The sequence below is a fragment of the Coloeus monedula genome, assembly GCF_965178545.1.
Source record: "Coloeus monedula genome assembly, chromosome: 21".
NCBI lineage: Eukaryota > Metazoa > Chordata > Aves > Passeriformes > Corvidae > Coloeus > Coloeus monedula.
The window spans coordinates 1,587,244-1,604,886 of record NC_138801.1 but is presented as its reverse complement, the minus strand read 5'-3'; the positions used below and the strand labels follow the sequence as shown (position 1 = coordinate 1,604,886).

General features: G+C 42.8%; 1 protein-coding gene across 6 annotated transcripts in view; it reads right to left on the bottom strand.

Moving 5' to 3' along the window:
• The window catches only part of STRBP (spermatid perinuclear RNA binding protein), a 49,882-nt gene that overhangs the window by 6,626 nt on the left and 25,613 nt on the right, over positions 1 to 17,643 (bottom strand). For 3 of the 6 annotated variants that reach the window (XM_082295120.1, XM_082295122.1, XM_082295119.1), the window contains exons 4-16: positions 17,035 to 17,200; positions 15,192 to 15,336; positions 9,809 to 9,903; positions 9,299 to 9,394; positions 8,469 to 8,580; positions 7,798 to 7,895; positions 7,257 to 7,368; positions 6,468 to 6,560; positions 5,363 to 5,562; positions 3,219 to 3,380; positions 2,304 to 2,438; positions 1,630 to 1,770; positions 942 to 1,065 (exon numbers count right to left, since the gene is read on the bottom strand). In XM_082295120.1, the coding sequence (XP_082151246.1) occupies positions 942 to 1,065; positions 1,630 to 1,770; positions 2,304 to 2,438; positions 3,219 to 3,380; positions 5,363 to 5,562; positions 6,468 to 6,560; positions 7,257 to 7,368; positions 7,798 to 7,895; positions 8,469 to 8,580; positions 9,299 to 9,394; positions 9,809 to 9,903; positions 15,192 to 15,336; positions 17,035 to 17,200 (1,679 nt within the window). The remainder of the gene's footprint in view (positions 1 to 941; positions 1,066 to 1,629; positions 1,771 to 2,303; positions 2,439 to 3,218; positions 3,381 to 5,362; positions 5,563 to 6,467; positions 6,561 to 7,256; positions 7,369 to 7,797; positions 7,896 to 8,468; positions 8,581 to 9,298; positions 9,395 to 9,808; positions 9,904 to 15,191; positions 15,337 to 17,034; positions 17,201 to 17,643) is intronic. The other 3 variants (XM_082295121.1, XM_082295123.1, XM_082295124.1) reach the window with 2 other exon arrangements.

Below are 17,643 nucleotides of genomic sequence, written 5' to 3'. Positions count from 1 at the left end.
AAGATGACATGCCGCCAACGGTGCCAGGCAGGAAGGCTCCCAAACAACAGGGCTTTGCTATTAGCACGTGTGAGCTGCTGGAGGGTGTAACTAGAGCTCATGCTCTAATCTAAAAACCGGAGCATGAGGACTAGAAGTGTTATTTTTTGGAAGCTAGTACTGGATTTACTTTGACTAAGGCATCTTCAGCATCTCATTCTTACAAATCTCTGGTTGTTTTAGCAAGTGAAAACAATGTCTGGATTCCTTTCTCATGTCACCCACCTCAGACATGCTGTAGAGTCACAAAGAAAGTGCATTTTGAAAAGTAAGAGGATGGAAAAAGTGACCATTTCATTAACATTTTCTTGTGAAAATGTGAAATGCGAACCAGAAGCCTTTGGACTTCAAAAGCTGTTTCTGCTAATCAGAACAATGCAGTGGGGATGATGACTTCCCATCAGCCAGAGTATGAAAAGAAATTCTTTTATTTCTGGCCACCACAGAAGCTACTAATAGATGCTGCCAGGTGGAATTAATGTAGAAGGTTTTTGGGAGCTCAGGGACTCTTGAGCCTGCTGACTTCATGTTCACAAAGGATTTTTGGGAAAGGCATTCCTAATGCTGAACAGCTCATGATCCAGAATGTTCTTAGGTAGGAAGAGAGTTTTGGGAATTGTGCCATGGCAGTGAACTATAAAGACAAATCATAAAATAATAAAGCCAGGAAAGCCATTATGCCCGTAACTGTGTGCTCTGTGCACACAGAGCTTTAAGCTGTACACTCATAAAGAATACACTCTGCCAGCTTTCCAGCTCTTTGATTTATTTAAACCCCCATGAAGCCTTCTGCTTCATCTCAGATGGTTAAAGAAATCACTTGCACAGGTGAATAACACGCATGAAAAAGAACACCCCAGCAGACAAAACCAAAACTATCAAGTACAAGCGTGGTGCCTTACCTGGTGTTATGTATCCAGTAGCAGCAGCTGCCCCAACAAATGCCCCTCGTGTTAAAGCACCCCGTCCTCTGCCTCGAACAGCCTGGACTGCTGCAGAAACAGCTGTATTGACAACCCCTTTAGTCTGCCCAGAGCGACAAAAAATAGCAGTTCAGAGAGTGAAAGTGCTGCTGGAATACAAGGCCACCTGCATTAAATCACCCCCTTTGAGAGGGCTCTGTAAACATGCCTGATGTGCCAGGCTGGCTGAGCACAGACTGGAGAGTGCTGTGCCAAAGGATGTGAGTGACAGGGACACAGTGGGTCCCTGGCCCTTTCACTGCCTGCAGAGCCCAGCACGTTCCCTGTGCTCAGCCCTGGCAGTCCCTTCCCTCAGACTGTGCCTTATTTACCTCGGATTTGGGCATGACTGAACACCACTGGCTTCTGACCCTCTGTCTGCTGCTCCTCCCTGCTCTCTTTCCCACTTCCTTACAACCTTCCTCTCCTCAACTTACAGCACTGGTTTTGCATCTCCCTTACCCTCCTGAACTGACATAACTGCACCAGGGCAGGATTTCACCCCCAAACAACCATCTCATGACAACACTGGCCTGTGTTAACCTCACTTTACTAGAATGCTGCCTTCTGTATCAAAAACCAACCCAGAGCTTGGATAACGGTCCAAAAAGCAAGTGACAATTCTTACCTGAGGAAGAATCTTCTTTTTCTTGTTATTTGCTGCATTAGGCCCAGAAAACAGTTTTTCAAGTGCTGCTAATGCAGCACTTGCTTTTGCTACTTTCTTGTTTGGGCCTGCACCTCTGAACTTCTGCCCATCTACTTCTACCTGAAAATGAAGACACGAGTTTATGCCTAGTATTGATCCATGGGAACACCATGCTGCACCCACTCAGCTGATGTGCCACCCATAAAGAACTTCAGTAGGGAAAAACATCCCCAGTGTTTTGTGTGACAAATTTCTATTGATTCTGGATTTGAAACTGCTAAAGGATACCACGGTGATCTGGGAACTAATGTGTCACAGATACTGGGACTCTGGAAACTACAAGTGCAACTCAAAGATGACCAGCATATCTGTTGGATACTGAATTTAGCCCGTACCCTGGAGTCTTCCTTGTCATGAAGTTTGGAGCTGTCAGAATCCAGTTTTAATTCTCACTGTATTTTCCTAAAGTAGAAAGGCTATTCCTTTCCCCAGCTGAATCATCACAGCAGCATTGAGATACATAAAAACCTGAGAAATCACCACCACAGGTGTGCATTGCAAAAAGCAAAATAGAAAAAATGTGAGCTGCAGCAGCAAGTGACTCTGCTGCACCATTAGTAATCCCTCACCAGTTGCACCTGTGCTCCACTCACCTCCATGACGAAGCGCTTGTCATGGCTTCCCCCCGTCTCGGAAATGAGCTCATACTTCAGACCTCTTCTCTTTTCATTCAGCTCCATCACTGGGTTTTTGCCACTTGCTGTGAGTATGGGACCCTGAGTTCTTACCTAGAGAGACATGCAGGATGTTACTTGAGAGCCTTTCTCTTTTCAAAAGGCAGACAAACCTCTGCAGATCTGTATCCCAGGTAACACTGCCCTGGCTGCAGCATAACCTGCAGTGTTGGCACAAAGGGGAAGTCTCTAAATAAGGGCAGGAGGACAAACAATGGTGTCACAGAAGTCACACCTGTTTATTTCTGTTGGTGAGGGCTACTGTCCTCATGGCTTGGTCTAGTGTGCGCACAAACTAAACACGATGCCAGCTGCACTTGGAATTACAACCCTGAGAGAATCCAAAGCTGAAGGTGGGACCATGGTGTCAAGTTCCTTGAAAATGAAGGCTTTCACACCAAAAGACTGGCCTTCCCAGCCCTGCGCACATCTCTGCTGCTCCATCTAATTATGTCCTGGCACTACCAAGCTCAGACTGAAGAAATCCTCACACCCTGAGTCACGTGTTTCAGTAGAAATATCTGTAGCTGTTTGGAAAGCAAGGTAGAGCTGAGATCTCAGCACACCAGATCACCTGCAATAGAATTTTCTCAGCTATGGATAAAAACAGGGCAGTTCCATTGAAAATAATCCATTTCCCTTTCCCTGGAAATTTCTCAGTGGACTAAACACATGTGGCTTGAGTTATCCGTGATTACACACTGTCTGGAAATTGTTTCCCAGTTGAAGAAATTTATGTTTTACCATCTTGACAAGTAGAACAGAAAAAAAGCCCCCAATGAAAAGTGAAACCCCAACCCTCTCCATCACTTGTACTTTCAATGCAATCCTCACCTCTAGGGTAGCGGAGGTGTCGGCTGTGGAATTTCCAGTATTATTATTGCTTGAGATTGAAGACGTTGTTTCATTTTTACCTTCAGTATCTGATTTCTCATCAGAACTTACACACTCCACATCTGCATCAAAACCCGTTGGATACCCCATCGCTTGTAAAACCTACAACAAAGCCCCATGAAATGAACTGTGACAGAGGCAGCAGAACAGGAACAAATATAAGGCTGATCACAACACAACAGTCCACCATACACTTAGAAAAGGCAGATTGCTTAGAATATTAGTTTTCTCCTACTTGAAATGGAGATACTATTTCAATGGTTGCTAGTGGGGAATACAATATCAATGGGGAAAATAATTTCGGGTTTCCAAAAGTGGAATCAACACAGAGCTGAATTTTAGTCTCAAAGATACTCATGAGCATCATTCATCATCTCAAAAATTCCTGGTAAAATAAGAAATTAAAGACACTGTTTAATGGCCTTACAAGGAAATAGTTTCATGCATCATTTCCCCCTTCTCTGTGTCTGTGGCCAGATCAAGAGATGGACTGTGGGGCAAACATGACAAACAGTCTTGTGAGAATTAAAGCCTTGTACAAGATGGTACTTCTGGAGCTCAGGTCCTTCAAAAACATCTCCATGAGCAAGGCCAGCCTCTCCCTTTAACCAGCTTCCTGACCCAGCTGCACAGAGCTACCATGCATAGGGCAAAGGAAACTGAAAGGAACCTGAAGCTCTGCTGAAAATTTAGGGCCACGAACAAAGTCTGCAAAAATGACTGTGTTCTAACCCCGAGCTGAGAACTGCCTGGGTAACCCCCGGCTCAGCTCCCATGCAGTTGGGACACATCTGGTTGCATTTTCAGGGCTTCTGCATTTTAAAGAGGTCAGATTAGAAAGTGAAATCATCACATTATTCCCTCTTATAAGACTGGGAAAGCACGGTCTGGATCTGCTGAGAAAGGAAATAAAGGAAAAAAAGCAAGTCTTGACCACAGCATCCATTTCCTTTTGGCTTGAATCGCGGATGTTTTGATGTGTAAATTTAGAGAAAACAGAGCTGGGTCGGCACCAGCACAGATCTGGCTGACGCAGAGAGGTTCAAGGGCAGAGCAGTCACAGTTTTTGAGGGCAAGTGGGTTTTTTGGGCTTTTTTTTTGTTGTTTTCTAAACTGCAAGGAGGAAGGCAGAATAAAAGAATGAGGCAGAAGGTCTGGAAGGACACACATGCAGAGAACTAGCTACTTTTCCTGGAGAAATAACACATGCCCTCAGATACTTCTGGGCACTTTGAACTTGAAAGCACATAGGACAATGGGATTTTCAAAACTGAAATCAAAGGAAAGCAGAAAGTTGCCAGATGAAGATTCTAAAAAAGAAATTCTTGTTCAAAACAAAATGAGGCACAGAATGACAGATGGGTCTGCTCCTATCAGAAGAGCAGTTCTAGTAAGAGATGTTCTTTCATAGACTCATTTAAGTTGGGAAAGACCTTTAAGATCATTGAGTCCAACTGTCCATTAACCGAGCCCTGCCATGCCCACCACTAAGCCATGTCCCCAGGCAACACATCTGGTGGATGCTCACGTTGAGCATTCCAGTCTGTCCTGCTGTCATGTAGAGCACCTACAGGAAGCAATAGCACCTTGACCAGTCTCTGAATGATACCAGTGTCCTACTGGAAATTTGACTGGATAAATCATTTACATGGTTTACTCAGTACACAGAGGTACTCTTCAGACATTGAGGACAGAAGTCCGTATTTCCAGGAGCACACAAGCCAGGAATGGACACAGAGAAGGAGGGGGAGAAAGAAGGAGCCACCAACATGCCATTTCCAAACCAACAGGAGGAAGGAGTAGAACAGAACACAGCTGAACCCCTCCCATCCAGGATTTGACCACCACCTTCAGTCCACTGCAACATGAGCTAACCTGCAGAGCCCTGGGCAGTTCTTCTCCCCCACCAGCACAAAACCAGTGATGCTCTTTGAACCATGCCCAGCTGCATTTAGAGCACACTGCAAGTAGCTCAGCTTAATGAATTAAAAAAAAAATGTTGAGCTTGCATATTACTAGTTCTAACCACATTTCATACTCCATCCCGAGATCTTGGGTTAGCAGATTACTTCAGGCTGCCTTACCTTCACTGCCACATGGAGCTTGGCTGTTTTCTTAGAAGGTCCTGAAGCTTCATAAGTCGTACCATCAACATCTACAGACATTGTGAAGACTGGGGCATGGACTGGACCAGACTGTGACAGCAGCTTATACTGAAGCCCTGGCCTGATTTGGTTCAGCCTCATCAGAGCATTCATGAGATCTATTGCTTTACTATCTAGTACTAATACAAGATAGTAGAAGGGGTGGGGGAAGGAAAATGAACAAAACAAGATGAACAGAAAAATGAAACAGTTTGCATTTCAGTGCCTTCTGTCTGTATCAAGGAGCAAAACCACCCCTCACCTCTCAAGAGGGTGAGGAGAGCCATAATGCTGTTAAGTCTTTAATAAGCCATTCTAATTTGGGGTAATAACTATAATGACCCGGTTTTATATTAACACTGTTCTGTTGCAGCTAGCTGTATTCCTCCTGGCTGCTCTAAAGGGAGTAACAAGTTTTATAGCTAATGGGGAACCAGATCCAGAACCGGCATCCAAGTAGCACAGTGGAAATAGCCCCCAGAATGACTGGACTCCAGAATGACTGGACTCCAGAATGACTGGATCCCAGAATGACTGGATCCCAGAATGACTGGATCCCAGAATGACTGGATCCCAGCAATGCCAAGAGACTTCTAGTCTGTGCATATGTGCAACATTAACACTTTGCAGATTACACATTTTATTCTCATTGTGGGAGGTCTTGAGAGACCAACACTTAACTCAGGAAGGGGAAGAGTGAAGAGAGTTCAATCTTCACTCAGCAAAGTCACTGCAGTACTTTAAAAAGACCCCACAATACAGGGATGTTACCAATAAAATATGTCAGCTGCTTAGGCAGCTTCAATTCTGGTGTAACTTGATGGGTAATCCCATATAAAAATGCAAATCATTTAGTTAGTAAAGCATGTCAGGGGATGCACAGTAAGAGAGGTGTTTGACATTCCAAATGCAGGGTGATAGAGACAACAATTTTGTTCCAAAGACTTTTTCACATGCTCTACCACACCAACACAGAGAAACTTTTAAACCAGCTCCCCCTGTACAATAGATCTTTGAAAACAGAATGGAGAAGTGCTGCACTTACTTTTCCTCAGATTACGCTTCATCTTTTTATTTGGATCTTTATCATCCCCAACACTGTCTTCAAACGGTCTCTTCAGAGCAGATGAGCCTGTACCTAGGGTGTAAAGTTCCTTGTAATACAGATATGCCACTAGAAAAACACAATCCCACAGCAGGAGTCTGATTAGCCCCACACTGTTCCTTGCTTGTTTATAGTGAAAAGAACTCCTCCATCAGTCACAGCTTTCTTATTGCTTCATGAAAGCCAGTACTGGTTTACTGCTCACTCTACCAGACCAGGCAGGACCTCTGTGTTCAATACCAGCTGTGGGATAAGACTGCAAACCTGCAGTGCTGTTTTCCACAGTTAGTCTAAGCAAGACTTTCAACAGTGTTGTTTTTACAAAAAAATGCACATGGAATTTTTTTTCCAGTAGATATATATTGTTTTCTAGGAAGAATTTTAGAGTAATTCTTATTGTGGACACTCATCATATGTTTTTTGGCAAATCTACAGTCTCTCCTTCCAGCGTAAGAGCATTTCGCTCTTCAGATGCCAAAGGACTTTGTGGTTAAAGAAAATAATCGGCTATATTGTGGTTGTTCTACCTCTCCTCTCTTGGTATTTCTAGAGAACAGAACTTCCAGATTTTTTCCTCATGATGAAATATTTTTTTAAAAAATCACCCCACATATAACAAAGAAAAGCTTCTACTTAACACTCATAGCACATAATTCAGAAGTTCACCAATTCTAAATTAACTCCTAGTTTACTGCCCAATTAGTGACTTTTGGAACAAATAATACCTACCTTCTTTGTCAGTTACTGACCAGGAATATTTCTGAAATGACTTATTTGATGGAAGGGGATCCATTTCCAAAACTTTATAGATCTGCCCAAAGGCTGATAATCTGAGCGCGTGCTGAAAGGCACAGTAGAAACACAGCAGGATTTCACTTCAGTTGTCCAAGTTTTTTGATAAGTCTTTAGACACAAAACTACTTCTGTGGTTTTGATAGACAGGAAGACAGCTTTTACAGCTGGTCTTTGGAAAATGCTAATGTCTAGAAGCATAAAAGTCATGAATTTCTGTAACACAGAGTGCAGGGCACACTGACAGGGAGCCCACCCAGAGGCTCTGTGCTGGGAGCAGAGGTGGGTGCACAGACATCCCACTGCCTCTGCAAGGATAAGATTCCACACACGTTTTAACTCTTGCACTCCTGGACTCTGGTTTAACCTTTCCAGGATAGCACACCACAAGAACTGTCAGGACTGCCATCCTGGTAGAGAATAAACGGTGCTAATGAGCTGAATTCCTCACTGTTGCAGCACACACAGAGTTCCCTACCTGTGCACTGTGTGTAATGGCTTCTTTTTGCTGAACTGTCATGTAAGACAAAGCGTCCGTGGGCTCGCGCTCGCAGGGGTCGTGCAGCCCTGGGCCCCCTGGCAGGGAGAGGAATGGGGATTACTGAGGGGAACGAGCAGCAGTGTGCAAACAGGGACTGACAGGGCAGCTGAGCCCAGCTGCTGCAGAGTGAGCAGCACCCCTTCTCCAGCAGGGAGTCAGGCCTCACACAAAGCAAACTGACCCTTGCAGTGGCCACAGAACTTAACCAGGGTAAACACTGCACATGGGTGATAACATGAACTGAAAACAGTAGGTTTAGAAGAAAACAACATATAATTTGGACAGGTATGTAGATTTCAAGGAATCTGTAGAAACCAGATAATCACTAAGTGTATTTACTTGCAACCCCTTAATGAGGTAGGGGTTAATTTTTAACAACTCTAACATTCCCCATTAACTTCTCCTGCAGTGGCAGTATCATTCACACAGTGACCACTATGCAAGATTTTTTTTTTTAATTTTAATTTTACAGAAGAAACCATTAATTTCACTCCACGGCAGGTTCAGGGTTCACAGCAGGCATTTCTCATGTAATCCTACAGCAACAGCTAAATGTTAAGGTGGGCTGACCATCTCTTTGTGTTCCTGGAGTTCATCTGGCCCCTTACCAGGAAGCAGAATTCCAGATGCCAAACACTCCATCACTCGTCGCAACGCTTCCCCAGCGCCCAAAGGTCTATTACAAGTACCTATAGATTTTTCACATATAAGCTCGAGTGGCTAGAAGACATTAAATTACGATTAGTATAGACACAAGGGTAACTGTGACTTCAGTTAAATATGGGGGGGCAGAGGGGACAGTCAGTCACATCAGGTCACTTCATTTGTAATCCACTACAGGTCTAAGGGACAGAGACCTACCCCAGAGGAGGCCACATCCTCATGCAGGGCACGTCTTTGTCCCCTGCTCTGAGTTGCCTTTGGAGCAGACCAACTGCTCTCCACCGTCTGCCCAAAAAGTCAAAAAGGAGAGGTCTCTAAAATCAAGTAAGGTGAATGTTCTCTCAGAGGGTTTTCAGTTCCACACTAGAAAAACACCACCTCTGCTGCCCTACAGAGTGTTCCTCTCCGGGCATGCAGAGCAAACCTACCCCAGGAAAGGGGAACAACCACTGGCAGGGGTGGCATTGTCATGGGACCAGAGTAGTTTTGGAAAACTAAACAAGAGGGATGGAAGGTAACAAGTGGGAGTCTATTGCCAAACCTCCGGGATGTGAGAGGCCCACAGCAGCGTGTCCCTTCCCATGGGATCAGTGTGTCACAGACTTGACTACTTGCCTTCTCTCCCCTACACAGGGAGCAGTTAATGGGGAGCAAAGGGACGGGGGTAGAAGGAGGAGTCTCATACAAGACTCTGCTTTCTCCAGTCCAGACACTGCTACAATTCTCAGGAGATCTGACACATGACCTTGTGGCCTTCAGCTCTTTCTGTACTTACCCAGCCTTTCAGTGGTGCCCATGTGGGGACTCTGTTGCACAAATCCCGCAGAATACGAAGGACAATTACACATGATTTTAGTCCATTTGCCCTGGCCTAAAACAAACAAAATGATTCCAATACACCTGCAAAAGCCTGGTCTTCAATTTTGCTTTTCTTTTTAAATGCACAGAGTCCTGGGATAGATTTTTTAAAAATTATTATTACTTAATACTTAATCAGCTTCATGCAAAATAAAAACACTTATATAAAAGTACACTTGAATTTAGAGAGACACATAAAAAAGGCAGTGAAATGTCAAGATTGCTTTTGTAGCCTCATGACAACTCTGGACCAGCTGACTGTCTCCCTGTCATGTTTGCCCTTGCACAGTACAGCACTGGGTTTGGAATTCTAGACCTTTGCTCTAGGAGGGACTAGTCAGAAATTAAAGAGGCATTAAAATTAAAACTGTCTCAAATTAAACCTCGCAAGGCTACAATAACAACAAGGTAAGAACAAAGAGCCAACCTGAAACCATTTGGCGTGCCGCAGAGACGCCAAGGCCTCCAGGCATTTCTGCCTGTCCAATAAGTCCGGAGGATCTTTCATCGCAACATTATCTACTGGTAAAAATGGGATAAAAAGAGACAGATACAATTTGACCAAGGGGTTTCTGTCACAATACAAAAAGAGCGGCAGCATCTCAATGAGATAATAAGACTCCCAGAATTTAAGTGCACGGTGTTATTTAATTTAAACAAGCCATTAAAGGTAGTAAATGTGCACGTGTGCAACAGAAGCAAAGGCATTCACTCCTTGTAAAATAATAGTAATAATAAAGATGGCCACTGCTACAGACAACCTGGGATCTTATTAAAAATGTAGAACACATTGCAGGGCAGAAAATAGCTCTATAGCACTTCTCTTTTTTTTTTTTTTTCTGTTGGGATGTATTGGGCTTTTTTCCTCTTCTTCTTCATGACTTTTATTCCACAAAGGTGGCACAGAATTTCAAAGCTTCTTTGGACAAGAGGAAGATAATCTCAGGGGGTAATAAAAAAAATGTAATAGGTAGAAAGTGAAATTACATCCATGCAATTGTTGAGCATTCCAAAGAAAAACATTGAATATATTTGAAGTATTATTGCATGAACAGTACTAGCCAGTATAATTCAATGAAAGAAATATACAGGAAATGCTAGTACAATGTTTTGGTTTGATTAGTCTTTCATATAATCAAAGCATATGAAAGAGTGGGTTTGGTAACTTCCAGGTCATTAATGTATTCGAGAGGAAGTGCCCTCTTGTAAAAATCTTCCCAACAGCAACTGAAACCAACAGAGGAAATTCAAAGATGGATTTGAGAGACAAGACACTGATACGTTCTGTCCAGGTTTACATTTTTTTGCCTTCCCTCCCTTTCTCTTTTTATCAACCAGCTTGTAACAAACTGCTTTCAGCAGTCAAATCCAATTAAGGGGAATTTTCTATCAGTCCTTTCTTCTGTATTTATTTCATTTTAATCCAAAGGAGTTTGTAACATCCAGATTCTTTGGAAACTCTTTATAAATGACAGATTCTACACTTCTGTGGAATCACATTACAAAGATACTAGTTTTAGGTGATGTTGAGAACAACTGGAATAACCAAATGAATCCATGGCTCAACTAAAATCTTGAATATGTAATTTTCCTATGAATACATAATTACTCTTGACTTAAAAATAAATAATTTGGAAATATACTCTTTTCATTATTCAAAATAGTTAATTCTCCAGGTCTTTAGAGACCTTTGCAGAGCTGAATGAAATACTAAATCCATTCCAAATTGAAGACTCTGCTAGGTGAGCAAAATCCAGCAAGACATTTAAAATGTCTTTAAACCAGGACAAGTTAGGAGAAAAAAGTTCCATCAGTTTGTTAGTGCCATCTCCAAATACATTTTTGTGGGTTACTTTGAATGGGATTGGCTGCATAAGCAATTGCATCTTTAATGTTAAGGCTGCCTCTCCTAAGCTATTTCCTGGGAAGGTTACTCTGGTAAAAGCACTTAATGTTACGATGAATAAAAGAGCCCAAAGCCAAAAAAACCCACAAGTGTAAAACTGAACAGAACCAGTATCTTGTCTGACGGGTGATGGTTGCAGTTGACAGCTGCTGACTCAAGTGCTATAAGCTTATTTTCTAACCCCTGTGAACTTCACAGCAGATATTTGCATTGTTTGTTATTGCCCTCATCAACAGCATTCCAGGATTGGGATTAATCACTCCTCTTGTCTGTTTTCCAAATGAAAGCTGCAAAGTCGCAAAGCTCTGGCTTTCTTTGAGCACAAAAGGTCACTTTGGAACACAAGATTTGCTTCTAAATTTCCTTTGCAGTTTCGTTGTTTTCAGGAGTGATATTTGTGGCACAGGATTACTCAACATCCATCTGGGTAGTTCTCTGACAAGACTTCACTGCAGACAATATAAACATCTGCTTAAAGCTCAAGTATTGTATCAAACAAGTACTGTCAATGAATGATCAGAATCTTATTTTAAAACGTTAGAAAATGGCAAAGGTGACTGACTGCAAAATCATTAATTTTTTGCAGTGAACTGGGGCTCAGTGTTGTACGAGGCTTTGCTAAAGAGTGTTGCAGTCATTGACAAAGTAAATTAATTTTTCCTTTAAACTACAAACCAAACAGAATACATGTCACCTGTCATTCAGGTGAACCAAAAACCTCCTAAGATTTGTTTTGATTTAGAATCGTACTTTTTCTTACAGGATTAAGGCCATTTTCCAAGGTCTAATTTACAAATATCTTGGAGAATTTTGCCAATTGCTTGTTCAGCCCCAGTGTCCTGATGTTGCAGTCTGCCAACTTTTGGGTGCAAGATTCTATTAAACAGAAAGATGAAGAGAACAGGCAGTGAAGAGGGCGAGCGGCTTGCAACGGGCTCCCTTCGGACCCCTTCAGGAGAATGGCATGTTTCTTCATGCTCTGCCAGTCAGGAAAGTGAGACCAAATCAAAATTTTCAAATGGGATTGCAAAGCTTTCCTTTTTTCCTTGTAGTTTTAACAAGGGCAGTGATCCAAGGAGTTTAGTAAAGAGTAAATTCTAAAGCCCTGACGTTAGCTCACACTATGCAACGCAGAACCAATCCCTCAGGAATTCTCTCCCCACTGCTGTACACATTCTCTTCACACAGGAGCTGCCAACTCCATTCATTTGAGCCGTAAGAGGGGCCTTGTCTTCTCCGGAGAGGGGAGGGCAGTCTGGGGCTTGCTGCCCCTTCAGAGGCACTTGGCCCCTTGGGAGCACCACTGGCCATGTCTTGCTCCAGGAGCAACGGGACTTTGGCCCCACTTTGGTGAACCAGCTTGTTTGTAGTTACATAATGTGGTGTTACTGTATGCTCAGTAACAACTGGTTTTCAGGATACAAGGTTCTGGTCTGGAAAGCCTAATTCATATTTGATACTGTGACTAAAAATTCAGTTTCTTAAAAAGTTTAAAATTGAAACTGTTGCAAAATGCAGGCAATTAAGGTGCTTGACTTCTCAACATGAGAAAGCAGAGCTTTATGGGTAGCTGTTTGTGAGAAACACCAAAATGCACACACACACTGGGCCACTATTTATTTTTGCTAAAGAGCAGCAAAAACAAATAGGACAAACACCACGTCTTAAACATGAACACTTTTCCAAAGAGGTGGGGACTGAAGAGAAATCCAGGAATGTTTTTCGATACATTCTGACATCAGGGCATGAAGGCACACACAGCATTCCTACAGAACAATGGGAGCACTGGTAACGAGGGCCGTTGGCCTGACCTGGGTTGTTAGAGAACAGATTAGTGCTAATCCCACCACAGAAACCTTGGTCAGTTTTCCACAGGCTCAGGCAGCCCAGGCCTATCTTACATGGAAGATGAAAGGCAAGTTCAGCAGTACTTTGAGCTCCTTCAGTCAAAAGAATGCATGGAGTCAACTGTCAGGTTTTTAAAACTGCATAGGAAGTGTATCTACATTTGGTCGACATTGTTTAGTGGTACTGAAAAAATATGGCAGTGCTTTGGAGATCAAGGTGTTTTCACCAGTTTCTCCAATTATGTTCCCTTGACACTAGACATGAAACATTTTTGGTCTGAATCTAAGTGATTCTAATCCAAGTATGGTTGGAAAGATTACAAAAAAATGTATCCCTCTGCTTCCAATTTACTTAGTGACATCTGCATAATGCTCCATATACCTTGAAAAGGAATATGATAAATGTCTCTGTTCTTTGTGATGAATCAATGCCAAGGAACCTGGACTTTAAAATGAGATCCATGACCCTATTCCCTGTCCTGAGCAGCTGCACAGAATGACAGTGTATAACCACTTCAGGAGAGGTGGTAAAATAATTTTAAATTTTAAAAATATAGTAGAGACCTTTGAAAATATTTTAAGATACTGAAAAAAAAAAATAGACCACCTACATTTTAAGCATGAAAAAGCATAACAATTCCAATCCTCCTTTAGTCTGAGATGAATTTAGAAATTCCTAGACTTTGGTGGCATAACAGCATCAATTTTCGCAAGAAAATACTTGCACAAGGGCAGAAGCCTTTGTGTAAAACTGTATCCCCTTGTGGGAGTCTCACAAATCTTCACCATTGGAATTTGTCCTGCACTTTGTGCTCTCTCATGAACATGGATGAGCTGCAGCAGCTCCAGGGCTGGTCTCAGCATCTTGTGGGAAGCTGAACAACTAAAGGAATATGCAGTTTATTTTTAATGGTCTTGGAAACAGCATTGTTGCTAATTTGGGAATAAACAGCCAGTGCAATTAGGGGATCTTTGCCATTCATCTGTTCTGTAAGATTTTTCTGCATTCGACTGCTGCCAAAGTGTTACATGTCACTTGGAAAGGGATCCTTCCTGCCATCGCCTCCAACAAAATGAGGAGAAACTGACCAACATTTCTCATCCCATCGGTATTCCATGTGGGAGAGGGAGGAAGCAAAGGACTTGTGGCAAGTCTAGAAATGGGGAGAGAGCGACAGGGAGTTCCCTAGCCCACACGGGCCCAGCTGCCTCAGTTGTCATGACAGAGAGTGGCCAGTTGGTCAAAGGTCTGACATCATCCAGTGGCAAAGTTTCTAGGGATAGGTTTGGGAAGCAGAAGCAGAAATTACTGTCAGGATTTTAAAAATACAACAAAGTATGGCTACATTTGCTCTTCTCTATTGCTCTCAGTTTGTTTCCAGCCTCACTGGTACTACAATCACCATTCCTGCAGCACGGGCACAGAACTGTGTTGGACACCGCGGTGAGGGAGAAGGAACAGAAAGGACTAAGTGACAGTTTTCTAGAACTATTTTGCTCTAAGGACATGAGGTACAACGTTCAATTCAGAAGCAAAAGTGCTGTATCACAGCACCGTAACTTCAATTGTATCCCAGTTAGGAAATTCTTAAAGCCAGAAACATACACATCATCAATCAATAAAAACTGAGGGCCAGGATGACACACTGGCAAGCTTTGAGGAAGAGGGCTTTTACATAAAGAGAAACATTTTTATGAGTGTTTCAAGAAACTATGAACCAATCCCACTTGACTGACTTAATTTGCAAACAAGACTGTGCAGCACCAGGTGCTCAAGAATTAAATAACAAGTCTGAAAGAAAGGAGAACTAAGATCTAATTGTATGTCAAAGTTAACACTGTAGGAATAGTGCTTGCAAAGGAAAACTCGCATATTTACATGAAATTTAAGTGACTGTTGTCTTTTTAAGGCACAAATATGTAACCATGGTGGCAATAGCCAGTCTAGTCAGTACATGATGCACAATTTAAAGCCTACTTTCCAATTAACCCTGTGCTGCACAGTCAGGACATTTAGCTAGAACAGTCTTAAAACCAAGTTAAAACGCTCTGTGTACCTCCTTCTTTCTTCTCTGCTTCATCTCGGATGAGAGGGGATGTGAGTATCACCTTCAAAGTGAGCTTGGGCTCCTTTGTGTTATGAATAACAATAGCTGCCTCATTTACATGCTCCTCCACCAGATACTTCTCTTCTGTAAGTTTCTGAAAGTCACCAAGAAAGATTTCAAGACTCTCCCAATCGACTGAAAAAGTGAAGAATCTGTATATGTGCCTCAGCTAATGAGAAGGCTAACAGGGCATTGCAATAACAAAGGCGGCCTTGCCTCCCTCATTAAAAGCAATTGAAAACATTCCTTTTGTAGCCAGTGCTACAACTGCCTGACAGTTCGCTCTGTTAACTGAATTGTATCAGAGTTCTCTGCAGTGATCTCTCTGCAGGTCTTTCAGCAGCCCTTTGGGACCTCTCTCAGCCTCCAGAAGCACAAGGACAGCCACAGATGGCTCAGTCCTCCAGCCATCCCTTCTGTGTGGAGTCTGGTTCAGCAGGTCGGTGGTTAAGATGTCTATTCTGACCCCTTCCGTGATGCAATCTGCTCTGCGGCTCCTTTATTGTTGGGATGAAAATGGCTGAGCATCTGCTCTCCATGAGCCTTCAAAGCGGCAAAGCAGAAGCTCTTGAGTCTCTGTACCTCACCTGCTCCTTTTGTCCCCTAATAGGCCTAAACCCTCCTTTACCTCCAGCATCTGATCCTTCTGCAGGGCCTCTTGTCTTCCATGCTCACAACAGTTGGAGTATCTCATGAGTCAGAGTCCTCTTCCCTCATCTTTACAGTCCTTCCCCACAGGATCTTACCTCCCTGTCCCTTGAATTTATTCAGTCTTGACATATTTTAATTATATCTAGTCTCTCATTTTATCTAACTTTTTTTGAAGCACATATTAATTTTTCTCCTCACTTTCAACCCTCATTTCATGCCTCACTACAAAATTTATTCTTTAATACTCAGTACATCCCTATAATTTTCAAACAAGTAAAATTTACTCTTTACTACTCAAAAGATCCTTTGCATTTTTAGCTATGGATAGGGCCACATCTCTAGGAACAACAGTAGCTCATTAAAACAAGCCCTTTGTGTGAGAAAATGAATGGTGAGAACAAACAGCTGTCAAGAGTGGTAAAACACAGGGAGAAAAGCAGATCAGGAGAAAAGCAAGACTGAGTTTGGTTGTGGTTTGGAGAGGGGCACTTGCAGTGGAATATTTGAGGGCAGTTCCTTGGCACCACTGTTGCTGAGTCTGGAAGCTGGAGTGATTCCTCAGCTTCACCTCTGTCACAGAGATGGTATCCCTAAACAAGCTGCAACTGCTGCCCGCTGGGTGCCACCATCAGAATTAAGTAGCCATAAATAAAAATAATGTGAGCTCATGATTAACATGAGCCAAAATGAATGACCACCTAAAATGACACATTCCCGCCTCGGCAGCACAGAGGGGTGTATGTGGGAACAGCCCAAGCAAAGCAGCTGGTTCAGGCAGGGCACAACAACAGGGACTGAGTCACACACTTGAGCAGGGAAGATTTCTGCAGTTCAGCTCATGTTGGTTGGACCAGAGCGCCCAAACCCACACTGGCTTAGTTACACACAGGTCAGCTGCCCCCCAGGGGAACTGACAGCACAAACAGGATTAGGCAAAAACAGCATTAAGAGGTTACATTTTGTGGGTAAGAACTTCATGTCACCACATTAAACATGTCACACGCCCCAGATGCCGTCCTAGATTCAGAGTATATTCCTTTGTATCACTTGTCTTTCTTGGTGGAACAAATTCCAGCCTTTCCCCAAATAGCTCTTGCAGTGCTATCAGACATTGTGGGACGACTGCTCCAAATTAACTCACCTGAATTTGAGCTGGGAGATTGTCTTTAACAATACATAACAAGGTCTTTGTGGGTTTTTCTTTGCACATGAGAACCAGCTCCAGATCCATATCGTCTTTGATCAGCAAGCCCTTTGCAACCAAGCCAATTCTCATAACGCCACATAACGTCCGACCACCTTGATCCCTGGAAGTGAAACAATTTAGGGTAATTAAAAAGGGATTTTACTCTCCAGCTACAGTTTAGGGGAGCCACAGTAAAGAATTTTCAAAGCAATATAGGAACACTTAATTTTTGAGTGATAAGAAAAACACTGTGACAAAAACCAGTTTTGTAGACTAAGATGGTTTAAAAGCAATAAATGCTTCTTTGACAGGCCAGCACCAGGTCTTGTCTCGTCCGGTTGTCTCCAAAGCATTTACTGCACACTTGGATTATTTTTTTATAAAAAAATCACCATCTATGTGGGGCTGAGTTGCCAGCTGGGGCTAAACCATGACAATAATGGAAAGTAATGGAGGCTGAGGAAAGTTGGTTTGCTGGATTACAAAAACTTCCTTTTGCGTATCAGACTGCAGGAGACCCCAAGCACACGGCTGTCCATTTGCACTGGTATGTTCTGGGGAATT